The sequence below is a fragment of the Bos grunniens genome, chromosome 15 (assembly GCF_055505025.1).
Source record: "Bos grunniens cultivar Pamir isolate PY7600 chromosome 15, Bosgru_T2T1.0, whole genome shotgun sequence".
NCBI lineage: Eukaryota > Metazoa > Chordata > Mammalia > Artiodactyla > Bovidae > Bos > Bos grunniens.
The window spans coordinates 57,873,141-57,886,375 of record NC_141179.1 but is presented as its reverse complement, the minus strand read 5'-3'; the positions used below and the strand labels follow the sequence as shown (position 1 = coordinate 57,886,375).

Here is a 13,235-nt window from a genome sequence, read left to right as displayed (position 1 = left end):
CCTTTATGTTCTTAGTGTAGTATTTCTTCTTCTCATCTGTCACCTTACAGTGAAAAATTCACACTGTGCTAAATAAGAAGTCTGGAGTCTTTTTCTGTGCATGCATGAGTGCTCAGTTGCTCAGTCATGTCTGACTCTTTGTGACACTATGGACCGTAGCCTTTCAGGCTTCTCTTTCCATGGAAGTTTTCAGGCAAGAATACTGGAATGGGTTGCCATTTCCTACTGCAGGGGATCTTTCTGACCCAGGGATCGAACCTATGTCTCTGTTGTCTCCTGCACTCCAGCATCTCCTGCACTGGCAGGAGGATTCTTTACTACTGAGCTGGGTAAAGAGCAAAGGCCCCCAATAGGAAGTGAATTAGGACAGTACTGTGCAAAAGAAACTTACAGATAGCTTACCAACCCACAGGGGATTTCAGTAGCCCTAGAGTCTTCTTTGGTGCTAAGTGCCTCATCCATAGGATTCCTACTTTGTTCCTTCAGTTCATATCTGCAAACTCACTGTGATCCATCAGGTTAAGGAGATGGAAGTAAAGACCCTAGTTGTTGAATTCTAGAAAATAATCGTTAAAGTTCTGGAGTGAGAGGAGACTATAGATCAAAAAGTGAATTAACAAATGGAGAGTCAGTCAAAGCTTTTTGGAAGAAGAAAAGAAATCAAATCCTTAAAGGGTTAAAAAGAGCCAGTGCCAAAGATGCTAGATCAGAGGAAAGATAGCAGAAAACAAACTGATGTCTGTTAAGTACATTAGGTCAGGGGCCAGGTATTTATTTTGGTGGCCAGGTAAGATGAAGAGGCCTAGAACAAGTATGTCAGCCAAGTAAGGAGAAATGGTCCAAATAAATAGGGATAAGGAGTCCCAAAGCTGTGTTTTGTCAATGTTACCCTAGAGGAGAAAACTTTAAAAGAAGCAGGAGATGGGGGGAAGTTATGTAAATAGTGTTTATTAACAGGGAGATAAACTAGAAAGAAGGGAAAACAATCAATAGAGGAATTTAAAATATAGCCGGAGTTTATAAGTCATAGTCCATTGCTTGCCTTCTCTTCTCCAATTTCAAACAAGAGGGGAAATAATGGGAGAAGAAGAGAAAATTTGGCTATGGTATACAATAGAGATGAGAAAAATACATTTTGAAAAGAGGAGGAAAGAAGGGAAAGGGAGTACATTGGAGAAAATAATATGAAAATGAGAATGAAAAGAATTACTAAAAATATTTTTGAGGTACAGCATGTTAATGAAGGTATTGTTCTAAGGATTTGTAAATTGAGAATTGCAACTATTTCCAAATGATTTAGTGGTTAAGGCATTCTTATCAATTAGAACTTGAAAAATACATTGGGTGGATGTTGAAATCTGGGCCAAACCTCATTGGCTCAGTTAATGGGATAGAGAAGGAAAAAAAAATCTGAGGATAAGAATTAGATTAACAGTAGCTCTATCTATAAAGAGATATCCCTGTTGCTCAGTGGTAAAGAATCCACCTGCCAATGCAGGAGCCATAGGAGATGTGAGTTCTATTCCTGGGTGGGGAAGATCCTCTGGAGGAGGAAATGGCAACTCATTCCAGTATTCTTGCCTGGAAAATTCCATGGACAAAGGAGTTTGGCAGGCTACAGTCATGGGGTCCCAAAAAGTTAGACACAACTGAGCATCACACTATAAATATATAGATGTATGTGTATATATACATACATATATATATAGTAGCTATATATATGAAATTCAGAACTTCACTTGGAATTCTGCAAAACTAAAAGGTACCCTATATTTTTCCATTTTACTCACAAATTCTCTTACAAAGTTTACTCCAAATTCTCCTACAGATATTTCACTAGCTTACTACTTTCCCAGAAAGTTTTTGGATTCTTTTTCTTTTTCAGTCACTAATTCTTTCACCTGGAGTGTTACCAAAATATAAAATGACTTATTTGCACATTGAAATAATATTTATTATAAAAATATCTCTGTCTTCTCTCATGTGATTGAACCTATGGCATTCTGAAGTCACATTTCAAGAAATTTTAGAGGTCAATATAGGGATCACACCTAATTCTCCCCAAAAGAACAGGTGAAAAATCCAAGAGCAGATGGGGATCCACAGGAAAGCCACCTTCCACAGTGCGCAGAAGCCACACGTGCTGTGCAGTGAAGCAGACGGGCCCTACAAGGGCAAGGTCAACAGATTTGCCTAGTTAGTCATAGCACACCTCTGCTGCCTCACTCCTCCCTAAGGAATGCCAGCTCAGAGTTGTGTCAAGGCCGCTGCGGAGGTATAAAGTCTGCCCAGGGCTAAGTTCAAAGCCATAAAAATGGGTTACACTTGTGGTTGGTTTTGCCACAGAATGAACAGGGTTATTTTCAATAAGGGGGCAATGAATGATGAGCTCTTAGGATGGCCTAAAATGTGCTAAATTTGACTCCAGTCTCTTAATCTGTTAAACATACCCACAGATATTGGTAGAAATGGAATAGAATGTCCTCAATGCCTCTTTCACTCATATGGAATGAATTCGTTTTGATGACTGACATTTTCTTTGTCACCATTTGGAGCAAGGAGTATAGCTCCTTGATTGAGGTGAGGGATTGGAGTCAAAGGGCTTCAGGTATAAATGTAAGTTCCAGCAAAAATTATCTTGGTAATCTTGGGCAAGACTTTCTAAACTTTATTCACAAATTAAAAGGAGCAAAACTGTCCCTACTTAATAGAATTGCTGCAAGGATTTACAGAGGTAAATAATCTAAGGTAGTTGGCACAGGGACTGACCTGTGTATAACATTCAGTGGCTGTTAGTCTGCAGTGCCTGAAGAAAATGGTATCCATTCCAGGATTCCTTTTAAATTAAACTGGTTTACTGTTTCCCTTTAGGATTTTCAAGACACATAATGCTGAGTGCAATTAAAATATGATCTTCCAGAGAGTAACTTTCCTAAAGGTCCTAAATTCTTAAAAACAGGAAAAAAAAATACTGCTCTAAAGACAGACAAGTTTTGTTATTGAAAAGTATAATATTCATATCTATAATTTAAGTAATACATTTATAAGTATAAACTTTGATAAGTAAACAGCATTTCAACCCAAGTTTGCCATTCAATGCACAGTTAATAGCATATGTAGTTCTCTAATCAAAGGAACAGTTAAAACTGGACATGAAACAACAGAGTGGTTCCAAATAGGAAAAGGAGTATGTCAAGGCTGTATATTGTCACCCTGTTTATTTAACTTATATGCAGAGTACCTCATGAGAAATGCTGGGCTGGAGGAAGCACAAGCTGGAATCAAGATTGCCGGGAGAAATATCAATAACCTCAGATATGCAGATGACACCACCCTTATGGCAGAAAGTGAAGAGGAACTAAAGAGCCTCTTGATGAAAGTGAAAGAGGAAAGTGAAAAAGTTGGCTTAAAGCTCAACATTCAGAAAACTAAGATCATGGCATCCAGTCCCATCACTTCATGGCAAATAGATGGGGAAACAGTGGCTGACTTTATTTTTCTGGGCTCCAAAATCACTGCAGATGGTGATTGCAGCCATGAAATTAAAAGACGCTTACTCCTTGGAAGGAAAGTTATGACCAACCTAGACAGCATATTAAAAAGCAGAGACATCACTTTGCCAACAAATGTCCGTCTAGTCAAGGCTATGATTTTTCCAGTGGTCATGTATGGATGTAAGAGTTGGACTATAAAGAAAGCTGAGTACTAAAGAATTGATGCTTTTGAATTGTGGTGTTGGAGAAGACTCTTGCGAGTCCCTTGGACTGCAAGGAGATCCAACCAGTCCATCCTAAAGGAAATTAGTCCTGGGTGTTCATTGGAAGGACTGATGTTGAAGCTGAAACTCCAATACTTTGGCCACCTGATGTGAAGAACTGACTCATTTGAAAAGACCCTGATGCTGGGAAAGATTGCAGGCAGGAGGAGAAGGGAACAACAGAGGATGAGATGGTTGGATGGCATCACCGACTCAATGGACATGGGTTTGGATGGACTCCAGGAGTTGGTGATGGATAGGGAGGCCTGGCGTGCTGTGGTTCATAGGGTTGCAAAGAGTCGGACACGACTAAGCGACTGAACTGAGGTGAAGTGAAACAACAGTGGAAAGCGGGAGGACTTTTCCTTTTGTTTAATTCAAATAAATTTTTGTTTAGTATAAATTTCATTATCTTGTGATTTTATGGTGTTATACCATTTCTTTCTAAAATAAAAAGAAATAAACCACAGACCAGGGAGCTTGCAACCAGTATTTCAAAGATAGTATTATTGAAATCTATTTATGGTAATTTCAATCTTAATCAAGCATTATTACAAAGATCAGATCAACAAATAAAAAACATAGGGGAGTCTCCCTTTAGTTGTTCTTTTAGAAATAAATTGCTTTAAAATTAGTAATAGACATTTTAGCTCTTTCTATGTACATTTGAATATTAAAAAATCTAATGTGCTCAGTCTCAGTTTTGTAGCAACTAGGTTTCCTATAGAGTTAACCTCTTTTATCCAGTATTTATAACCTTGAAGTAAAATCTATTTTCAAACAAAATTTAATTGATATTACAAATGATGTATATTAAAATGATGTAAAACTTTTAATTAAGCAAGAGTAACTAGTAATCAATTGTAATCACCTAATGGTTATTTTTATTTGCAATTCTTGGAAAGAGTTAATGCCATTATTTTCTCCTCCATTCCAATCTTTTGACCCACATAATCTAGATTTGCAAACACTTATATGAGTAACAAACACTCATAAGCCCACTTTTCTTTTACTGTACCTTTGGTATTTGAAATATAAAGTTATCTTCACAAGACAGACATAAGGTTATAAATATTTGGCTACTTAATACAAAATGGCCCTCACATGGGATTTCAGGATAACAGTGGCCTTTCTTATTGGACTCTAATGACAAATTAGAAAAATAATCCTACTCTATAATGGAAACTGTTGGTTAATAATAATGCTTCTGTACATCAACAGGAAATTTAAGATGATATTTTTATATTTCCAAAAGTGTATGTAGCTTTTTGATAGAGCCTTGGAATACCATTCAATTTAATGCCATTTGTATAACTAATTTTAGGGGGAAAATGCCTATAGAATAAGAATAGATATACATAATGAAAATATATAATTATTTTAATTATATCTTCTAAATATAAGTGCAGACTGAAGTTCAAACTTCCAGATGTTCAGGCTGGTTTTAGAAAAGGCAGAGGAACCCGAGATCGAATTGCCAACATCCACTGGATCATCGAAAAAGCAAGAGTTCCAGAAAAACATCTATTTCTGCTTTATTGACGATGCCAAAGTCTTTCACTGTGTAGATCATAATAAACTGTGGAAAATTCTGAAAGAGATAGGCATACCAGACCACCTGACCTGCCTCTTGAGAAATCTGTATACAGGTTAGGAAGCAACAATTAGAACTGGACATGGAACAACAGACTGGTTCCAAATAGGAAAAGGAGTACGTCAAAGCCATATATTGTCACCCTGCTTATTTAACTTCTATGCAGAGTACATCATGAGAAACGCTGGGCTGGAAGAAGCACAAGCTGGAATCAAGATTGCCAGGAGAAATATCAATAACCTCAGATATGCAGATGACACCACCCTTATGGCAGAAAGTGAAGAGGAACTAAAGGGCCTCTTGATGAAAGTGAAAGAGGAAAGTGAAAAAGTTGGCTTAAAGCTCAACATTCAGAAAACTAAGATCATGCCATCCAGTCCCATCACTTCTTGGCAAATAGATGGGGAAACAGTGGAAACAGTGGCTGACTTTATTTTTCTGGGCTCCAAAATCACTGCAGATGGTGATTGCAGCCATGAAATTAAAAGATGCTTGCTTCCTGGAAGGAAAGTTATGACCAACCTAGACAGCATATTAAAAAGAAGAGACATCACTTTGCCAACAAAGGTCCATCTAGTGAAGGCTATGGTTTTTCCAGTGGTCATGTATGGATGTGAAAGTTGGAGTATAAAGAAAGCTGAGTGTTGAAGAGTTGATGCTTTTGAACCGTGGTGTTGGAGAAGACTCTTGAGAGTCCCTTGGACCGCAGGGAGATCCAACCAGTCCATCCTAAAGGAAATCAGTCCTGAATATTCATTGGAAGGACTGATGCTGAAGCTGAAACCCCAGTACTTTGGCCACCTGACGCGAAGAACTGACTCATTTGAAAAGACCCTGATGCTGGGAAAGATTGAGTGCAGGAGGAGAAGGGGAAGACAGAGGATGAAATTGTTTGGCATCACCAACTTAATGGACATGGGTCTGGGTGGACTCCGGGAGTTGGTGATGGACAGGGAGGCCTGGCTTGCTGCAGTTCATGGGGTCACAGAGTCGGACACGACTGAGCAACTGATCTGACTGACTGACTGACTAGGGTCAGGAGTGGGATGAAAATAGTTATCTTCTCTAAAATCTTCTATTTAAACAACATGGTATGGGAGGTCAACCAAGTGAGCAAGCAAACATATGTCAAAATAAGATCTGACATATCGTTATAAAACATGACTTCTTTTTCAGTGTTTTGGATAGTGCTTGTAACAGCTGGGCTACCCAGGGCTACATATACACATACACACACACATACAGACAGAGAAATAAACATTAAGGGGATTTTATGACAATAAAATTGGTTACTGTAAATAAAAGAAAAGCAAATATAATGATGGTAGCATTTCTGGACATGGCTTATTTGTCCTCAGGAATTTCTATAAGCAACAATTCATCTCTTTTTAAAAATCTTAAAGCAAGTGTATACTCAGGTATTCACAACACACGGTTCCCAATTATAGAGTCTGCTTCAACACATTTGAAAAGCTAAGAATAAATTTCATGTAGTGTATTGCTTTCATGCCAATGTAACTGCCGTGTAAGAAAATAAATAAGCAATCCCCAAATTGCTTATTTGTAGCAGTATAATATAGTCAGGCAGAATTTGTAGAGAACTGAGCAATCAGACAATGTTGTTGACCGATTCAGAATCTACATTATAAAAACTTATGAATCTTTATTGTTCACTTTCTTCAATAATGTCGACCTTCTTTCAGTAACGGTATCTTTGGGAAGATACCATCTAAAAAACTTATTCTATCTCAACAGAACAAAGAATTCCTTAATTGGCTTTAAAATTTCTTATGAAAGTTTGGAATGTTTAAAGATTAATAATCACCATTGTTAAGATTCATACTTTAAGATTTTTTCGCATTTTCAGAGCAAAAGTTGAAAGTAAAAAGAAAAAAATTGATATTTATAATCATCAGGTTAAATATATGGCTGCAGTGCAACTCTCATACTGAGAACAAAAATGTGTGGAGAAACCCAGTCTTTCTCTTCTGGCCATCCCCAAATCCCCCCAATTACAGGACACTAATAATTCTTTCCTACTTGAAAATTACACTATAGAGGCCAACCACCATTCCAGGAAGATAAGATTTTGCACTTAAGTGCATTTTCATCTTCAACATTGAAAACTGAGACGATTATTCTTTAACTAGAGTTGTCACTGAAATCTAAGCTTACTAGATTTAGCTTCATGTCTTAAAATAGAAAAGAAAAAAAAAGGAAAACAAGACCATAAACCTTCCATTTCTTCTTCATATTAAAAGATGAACTAAACTGAAATTGTTTTTCAGTCAGAAAGAAGGCAGGGTGTACTGACAGCAGATACTGAATCAGGATCTGCAAAATAGCCATTTTTGCTTTTGTAGGAAAGTCCCATTGTGCCCGTGCTCACCATTCTCAGAACACTGCTTCCATAATTATCTTTGCTATCAAAGTTTACTGATCATTCAATTCTCCCTTCTCTCACTTACAGAACAGCATCCAAAAAAAGTATAATATGTCAAAATCAGTGAGGCAATCTGCTCATATTTTTGTTAGAAAAGATATTAAATTTGGTCTGAAGTGTTTACCTGGCAGCATTGAGGGGTATTGACAAAATAATTATAAAAATTTGCAGGCAGCTTAAATACCACAGGGGGGTTAGCTATCCACATGACAATCATTTTCGTGGGGAATCATCGAAATGGATCTCATTAAGTTTTGTTTTCAGCTAATAACTTTAGGAAATGTTTGTTTTCTGAAAAACAGAGCAAAGATAATGCTTTTACCACAGAGAGAGAACTGAGAGCGAACAAATACCCTGAATAAGTCAATGATAGCATATGTATGAAAGTATCATCACCTTCCTTCTCAGGGAAAGATGTGAAGCTGAACCCACCTAGCTGACTGTCCTGTCTACTGTACAAGGCTCCCACTCTGGGGATAGTTATACATGGAACTGATGCTAAAGCTGAAACTTCAATACTTTGGCCACCTCATGCGAAGAGTTGACTCATTGGAAAAGACCCTGATGCTGGGAGGGATTAGGGGCAGGAGGAGAAGGGGACGACAGAGGATGAGATGGCTGGATGGCATCACCGACTCGATGGACATAAGTCTGAGTGAACTCCAGGAATTGGTGATGGACAGGGAGGCCTGGTGTGCTGCTATTCATGGGGTCTCAAAGAGTTGGACGTGACTCAGCGACTGAACTGAACTGATAAATGGAACAGTTGCTTTTTTTTTCCCTCAAGAAGAATGTGCTCCTCAAGGAGCACACGTTGATACCATCATAAAGTATAAGGCAGGAGGTATAGATGTCTTTTCCTTAATGTGATGGTCTAAGAAATTGGATCTGGCCTCAGATATGAGTCTCTTCTCCCAATCTGCCTGCTGTCATCTTACTTTCCTGAAAACATGTCTTGTGGATGTGGCTAGGATGCAGTGACTCTAATATCTGTGTTCTCTAGAAAGAAAGCCATTTAATGTGGTCATGGGTGTCGTTTCCGAGATGAACACAGCTTACAAGCACTCTTGAAGGTACCTTAACACCACTACAAGTATGTGAATCCTAGCTAGCGAGAACCTACACTGATTAGTGATTCAAGCGCAAGTCAAATCAGTCTTCAGACTATGTTTTGTTGACACATTTCATTTTGAATAGAAATGTCTATATGGGAATGCCCTCCTTTCCACTAGAAGCTGGGTTTTCTAAGTCACTCCTAAAATGTTTTTTTTTCAGCTACTGAGGATAACAGGAAGGATATGAGAGGTTCACTGATGCTCTGGATAAAACTTACAATTGTTTTCAGAGCTTGTTATAATACTGAGATTTGGGGGAAAATAAAAATATCGGATGAATGTAACAGGATTGAGTTAGGCATATCTCACAGAGAGTAAGTGCTCACTGTTTTTTACAGAATAAAATGAATTCCTAGTCCTGTGTGTGGATGCACCCACTCTCTCTCTCACACACACACACACACACACATATACACAAACACATCATACTCTCGGCTTATGTCTCCCTGTTACCAACTGATAGACTAATCAATTCAGCCTTATCAGTTACGCAACTCTTTGCACAACCTGGATTTTCAATTTGCCCCATCAAATTGAGAAAAAAATGGGCCATTTGGTGGCTTCTTGTTGACAGCAGGTTCAATTTGTCCTCCTTCATTGGCATGAATTATAATCTCTGCTAAACTTCCTGTTCTAAGGAGATTTTAATGGCAACTGATAGAGCCAGTGCAAGTGTCAAAAAGAGAAAGAAAATGCTTCTACGTGACAAGATCAAGCTCCTCTCCCATCTTTGCTAACACAAAGCACTATTAGGATCAATGTGGTACTCCATCTGCACTACCATATGAGGAAATGCCTTGATGATGATAGTTTATTGGAAGACAAAGAGTCAAAACTTTTCAAGCGTGGGGAAGGGCCCAAAGAAAAGGAAACTCTTGCCTTGGAGAACTAAAGAACGTGTAATCCCCTCTTCCCATACACACTCAACAAATCCCAGCGTCAAACTTAGAAAACAAACAGGATTAAATTAACATGCATATTATAGAAAAAATACCATCTCACATGAAAATTTATTGAGTGAAAAAGATTCCTTTTCATCGCATTCTACAACAGATTGTGCTAAGAGTCATTTTGGAAGAATATGCAGCATTCAGAAGTTGTATCTCCTCATGCAGTCACTCAGGCACATTTTATCTCAAAGTGCGTGCACGGACTCAGACAACTGCAAACAATTTCAGCTATAACCTAGAGCGATTTTCCACACACTGTACAATGAAAATGCTACAGCCTGGCGCACCTTGTCAAGGCTGAGAGCATGCACATACATGTATATACTAGTTATCTGCTTGAAAAGACAATTTAGAATAAGAAAATATATAAGCAGCATTCATGTAATACAGAATTCCTGAGAATAGTGTGTTATATAAATCTTTGAGAAATAATTCGTATTCATACGAAAACCATGGTATAAAATATTTCTCTCAACTAAAGCTGAGTTGTCTAAAACTGATATACTGTGAGGGGCTGTCAATATTTTGCTGTCAACGATGATGAAGATATAACTAGATTCTACTGCATTGCTTCACAAAAGGAGAATTTCAGATAATGTTTTTCATTGTTTCTCTGTTTTTCCATCGATTTCAAAAATATCAGAGAAGGCATTTCCTAAATCAATGTATCATAATTTTTATTAAAAATACCTTTTTCTTTTCATTTATTCCTGCTAGGTAATCAATATGATTTTATATGGTTATATAAAAATAACTCAGAAAGAGACAAATTCTCAAGGGCTATCTGTATTCTTTACTATAAGGCAAATGGTTTTGCCTTGTGTCCCTAATTGTAAAAGGACATAAATGTCAGGTTCTTTTATGTCTTCAATAGGCATAGAGAGTATTTATCCTCAGGCATGAGTATATATTTAACAAACAAAGAAAAGGAAATGCAGATGCTACAAAATGGAAGTATTTAAAGTTTCTTTGTGAAATTAGTACAATTAGTTACTGTGAATAGGCAGGTGGCAGAAACAAAACCTCTCTGGAATCTGAGGAAGATTCTGGAATCTGAATGGAAGAATTCCTTGAGACAAGGGAATGGGAGGGACATTTAGAGTCTGAAGTTCTTCCTCTTGCTCAGAATAAGAGGGCAGGTAGGGAAGTAAGTATTTTTGACAAAAATCAACCAACCACTGTGATTTATTTGTCTCTGGAGAGAAAGAAGGAAAACTAAAATAAAACAAAACAAAAAACACTTCATTGTTAAAATTTTTTAAATAGTGAAGAGAAACTTTATGATTTTTCTTGCTAGAGAAACCCTTGCATATATACAAAGTAGTTTTATTTCCACAGGTCTTTATAAATTTTGGAAATAACTGTACCTTTAAACGGCACACAAAACAACCACATATGTGTATGAATGCATGATTACATATGGGCTTCTCTAGTGGCTCAGTGGTAAAGAGTCTGCTTGTCAATGTACGAGATTTGGGTTCGATCCCTGGGTCAGGAAGATCCCATGGAGAAGGAAATGGCAAACCCTCCAATATTCTTGTCTGGAGAATCCCATGGACAGAGGAGCCTGGCAGGCTACAGTCCATGGGGTCTCAAAAAAATGGGCATGACTTAGCAACTGAACCACCACCACCACGACTATGCATGCCTAACCCCACTCCCAGAAGAAAATTGAGATTAGTTTTGTTTTGCAAGAAAAAGTGTCTTGATTTCTACTATATATTTTCTTAATTCAACTCTTCTCTTTCTTCCCATCCTGCCCCCATAGTTTATGCCTCCACCAGACTTTGTTTGAATGCCTCCTCAACATCAGTCTGTGAACATTCATGCTCACAGAGTTCAGAGAAACAGCAACTCCACAACAAGCAAAAACGATGTCTTTCACAAGAAAAGACATCGTTTCTAGTGAGTTTTCAAAAATAAACCAAATCAATCTACCAAAGAAATAACAGAAAACTCCCTTCAGTGATGAAGAGAAAGTAAAACTCAAAAAAATGTGTTCTTTTACAAATAATATAAATTTATATTCATGCATTGTTTTCATCAGCTCACGAGCAAGAGTGCACATTGTTGGAAAAGCTTACATGTTGCAAAGCATCTGGCTTCTGTTTTCCTGAATAAACAAGCTACAGTGGAATATTGTGTAACTGGTCTCAGAGCTGCATGAATTGTATTAATAACTTGTGTTCCATATTGCAAGGTGCAAAGGTACAAGGAAAATCAATATATTTACAGCATTTCAAGTTATTCTGTGAGAACTGTAATAAATCAGGGAGGTGGAAATTAAATATACTAGAAAACAGCCTTCCACAGTAAAATATGGATTCATTATCTTCTAAATGATATGAGAATGAGCATCCATATTTTATAACAATATGACTCCATTGGCCTTTAGTAAAGGAGAAAAAAAGGCAGTGAAAGTGAATCTGCTAGTGATAAAACAGATTGGAATGCAGCCAATGCAATAGAGTATTATTTCAATGAATGGTATTCTTTTTGGAGTCTTAGATTTTTGGTTTGACTACTGAAGTTGTGCAACTCTTCAACTGCATAGTCAGTGAAAAACAACATGAATTTCCTGTGACAGAGATCCAAAAATCCCAGCAGGAAACAAAGGAAATTCTTATAAAACAGTAACTTGAAGGGACGCAGAGTTCTGGCAGCAAAGGCAATAACTAATTTGTCATTTCTTGGTAAGTAGCTCAACTCAACCTAAGGTTCCAAAGTCAGATTAGTGTGCACATGAGGACCACATGATACTTTAAGTCATGCCTGACTTGTGTACATTTACATGGAAATCTGTCATTAGAAACCTCATCATCACCCTCCCTCGTATACTGTGTTGATGGAAGGTGGAGGTTTCCAAACACACAACTCCCTGAGGCTGGTTCTGAGAATTAGACCCTGGCTTCCTGCACTCTCAATCTAACCATTTTTTAAGGTCATGAGCCATTTTTCTTCTTCCCTAGACGACTGGATATTTCAAATCCAGAGATGGCTATGATGTATTTCCAAGTATCATATTATACATGTGGTTTGCCAGGTATGCCTTCCTCTTAGATCCCACCTAGAATTATAATTTGCCGTCATGTCCACTAATGGTATTGCCCCCACTGGGCAACAGATCCACTAAGGCCATTCATGGTGAACAGGGTGACCACTTTTTCTCCGCTGCTGTTGCAAGTGTTCTAGTTCAGCCTCGTACATCATTTCTTGGACTAAGTACTTCTCCCGCCTTATTCGGTCATATAGGTTCTTTGGTACATCCGGAATCAGGTATGCGATGAAAGACTTGATCCCAAAAACAAGGTGCTGAAAGTTGAAGAGGAGAAAGTACATTTTCAACGATTCTGAAATGCTAATTATAAAACAAAAT

The 13,235-nt window shown here is 37.7% G+C and overlaps 1 protein-coding gene across 8 annotated transcripts in view; it reads right to left on the bottom strand.

Annotated features, from left to right (window-relative positions):
- Nucleotides 1–9,900: 9,900 nt before the first annotated feature.
- ANO3 (anoctamin 3) overlaps nt 9,901–13,235 on the bottom strand; it is a 496,934-nt gene continuing 493,599 nt past the window's right edge. For 7 of the 8 annotated variants that reach the window (XM_086340919.1, XM_086340918.1, XM_086340920.1 and 4 more), the window contains one exon: nt 9,901–13,171. In XM_086340919.1, coding sequence (XP_086197045.1) covers nt 12,989–13,171 — 183 coding nt within the window. In that variant the 3' untranslated portion in view covers nt 9,901–12,988. The remainder of the gene's footprint in view (nt 13,172–13,235) is intronic. The other variant, XM_086340915.1, reaches the window with a different exon arrangement.